At 36.3% G+C, this 3,077-nt stretch overlaps 1 protein-coding gene across 1 annotated transcript in view; it reads left to right on the top strand.

The window, feature by feature from the left end:
- Positions 1–3,077, top strand: part of LOC106880426 (kinesin-like protein KIF6) — a 117,705-nt gene that overhangs the window by 61,179 nt on the left and 53,449 nt on the right. Inside the window, exon 6 of the mRNA XM_052966712.1 lies at positions 1,841–1,950. Within this exon, the coding sequence (XP_052822672.1) occupies positions 1,841–1,950 (110 nt within the window). The remainder of the gene's footprint in view (positions 1–1,840; positions 1,951–3,077) is intronic.

Below are 3,077 nucleotides of genomic sequence, written 5' to 3'. Positions count from 1 at the left end.
TTTCGAGCGTGGCCGTTTTCGTGCGGGTGACACGTAAAAGCACCCACTACACTCTCTGAGTGGTTGGCGTTAGGAAGGGCATCCAGCTGTAGAAACTCTGCCAAATTAGATTGGAGCCTGGTGTTGCCATCCGGTTTCACCAGTCCTCAGTCAAATCGTCCAACCCATGCTAGCATGGAAAGCGGACGTTAAACGATGATGATGATGATGATGATATATATATATATATATATATATATATATATAGATATATAGAATTAAATAAATGTCAAAGGAACAGGAATTATGTAATCAACCTCATTAAACTTACAGTTGTTTCTGCTATTAGTGAATCATGCCCATGGCTGAGTGCTCATGTATTCCTTTATTGCTTCTTTGTAGCTTCTAAAACTCGTTTGTAAAATAATGAATTTGATTGTTCCCTTATCATTTATTCAGTTTCATATTATGCTCTGTATTCATTCACCTGACACTTTATTCTGAAGCATATGTATATGTATATATATATATATTTACACTCTCACACACACACACACACACACACACACACATGTGCTCACATGCATATGCATTATGATTTTGCTTTGGCATAGTGATACTAATAGCCTGGTGCTTGAACTCAACACACATATGCGTCTGAATAAGGTGTCAGGTGAATAGAGAACATAATATGAAATTGAATAAATGACAAGGGAACAAATATTGCATAATCAGTTTTAGTAGTTTGCAGAAACGTTTATAAACCACAAAGAAGCCATAAAGTGATGTACAAGCACTCAGCCCTGGGTGCATTGCATTAATAACAGAAACAGTTGTAAGCTTAATAAGGTTGATTACATAATTCTTGTTCCCTTGTCATAGAAAAAAAAACTATGCCTAGTGGCAGTAGTTTAATAGAGGAGAGACTAAAGTTCATCAAATTGTGTGCCTAATCTGCTAAAGGGTGGGTGCAGGGGCATTTTCCAGTTTGATAACAAAAACATGTTGAGATGCATACATCTAAAAAATTTTGATCTCAAGTTTGGAAGGTTAGTAAAATTCTTCAATCAAATAAAAATGTGTATTCTTTTAGTTATGCAGGGCCTGCACTTTTTTTTATCCATGGATGTATGGTCTAGACCTCTCTGTAACATCCCTTTTGATGATGTGTGGTATATTGCTGCCCTTTCAGTTCCATATATCGCTTATTAGCTTTGTGTTTCTCTTTTTGTCTACATACTTGAAAGAAGACAAGTGATTGGCAGATCTCTTTTTGAAATCACTTTTGCATGGTCCATATATTTTTTTCTTTCAGCTCTCTTAATTTGTGGAATGGTGGTGATATCAGATTAGTAGATTACTGATCTAACCATGCATGTTTGATCTAGTGGGCAAATATCTAGGTTCCTAAGTTGCAGTTTGTGATTGGCATCTTAGTTAGCTTACATGAAATGATATTTATTAGGCTAAAGCTGTGGGGAAACATTTGTGAAACATCATTTGAAGATTTTCTTATATATCCTTGTCTATTGGAGTTTTCTATGACTATTGGGTACATAATATCTATGACAACTGGATCCAAACCCAGATGAGATGAGAAAGATAATCTCAAGAATCAAGAATTATTGTTTGGATTTACAAAAGAGTGTGCCTGTGTGTGCACACACACACACACATGCGCTTGCAAGATGATGTTAAATGCTTCAGAAGTCAAACTAGTGGAATAGATAAACTACATGCTATAATCCTACTTGTTCATAATTTATTTTTGTTGATTGCCAGCAATAAGCAAAACATCAGCTACAACGGCAAAAGCACCAATAAATAATGTTTCCTGTTTCTCTCATTTGCCAAATTCTAGAACACCGATTGCACATACACCGTCCAAGTGTCATATCTGGAAATTTACAATGAAAATGGATATGACTTGCTTGATTCAAGACACGAAGCAGCCAGGATGGAAGATCTACCGTAAGTAGTTTTTGGTTTCTTCATGTCATCACCTATTCATTCACACACCTAGCCAGTTAGCCACCTTCTTACCTATCTTTTCATCCATCCATCGATCCATCCAGCCAGCCAGCCTGCCACCCATCTGCACATCCTTCCAGCTAGCCAACCATATGTTTGGTGCCAAGGAAATGTTTTACGTCAATAAACCTAACTGCTTGTACTCAACACTGCTAATTGCATCACTGCTAAATATCTGGCAATGTTTCCAGACACAAATCATCAAGCCACAGCTGTGGCTACTGAAATGTTTTTATCTAAGTAATGAATGTGAAATAGCCTGCATTATAACTGAAACGTTACTGCCTGTGTCTTCACCATTGTAGTTTTTGTTTTGGCTGTCAGTATCATCATCATCATCGTAATCATCACTATCACCTCCTCTTCCTCCTCCTCCTCTGTTTATTAAATTTCAATGTATAGTTTTGCAATGTGATTTCAACCCTTGAACCTTGTTCAGCTTGTGTGTGTGTGTGTGTGTGTGTGTGTGTGTGTACATGTACATACGTGGTTAAGAAGCTTGCTTTGCAATCACGTGGTTTCAGGTTCAGTCCTACTGTACAGCACTCTAAGGCAAATGTTTCCTGTTATAACCCCAGGCTGACCAATATATCTTATGAGTGAACCTGGTAGAAGGGAAACTGAATAGAAGCATGTCATATATATATATATATATATATATATATATATATATACACATACACACACACACATATATATATAAGCACTCACACACATATATATATATACACGTATACACACACACATATATATATAAGCACTCACACACACATATATATATACACGCGCACACACACACACACACACACACACACACACACACACACACACACACACACATATATATGTATATATACACATAAAGAAAGAAGAAAGTGGACAAGTACTGATGAACAACAATTGACTTACATCAATTATTATTTATTAATTCAATGCAAATAGACTGCATCCCATCTGCCTGCTGTTTCTGGTCCCAATGTTGTATGATATTGCCATTGGTATGCAAAAATATATAAAAGTATTAATCATATTTGGTAATAAAACCGATCTGAAAAAAAGGTGGGGCT

The sequence above is a fragment of the Octopus bimaculoides genome, chromosome 3 (assembly GCF_001194135.2).
Source record: "Octopus bimaculoides isolate UCB-OBI-ISO-001 chromosome 3, ASM119413v2, whole genome shotgun sequence".
In the NCBI taxonomy this organism is placed as follows: domain Eukaryota; kingdom Metazoa; phylum Mollusca; class Cephalopoda; order Octopoda; family Octopodidae; genus Octopus; species Octopus bimaculoides.
The sequence above is the reverse complement of the archived record's forward strand: the minus strand, read 5'-3'. Positions and strand labels throughout refer to the sequence as shown.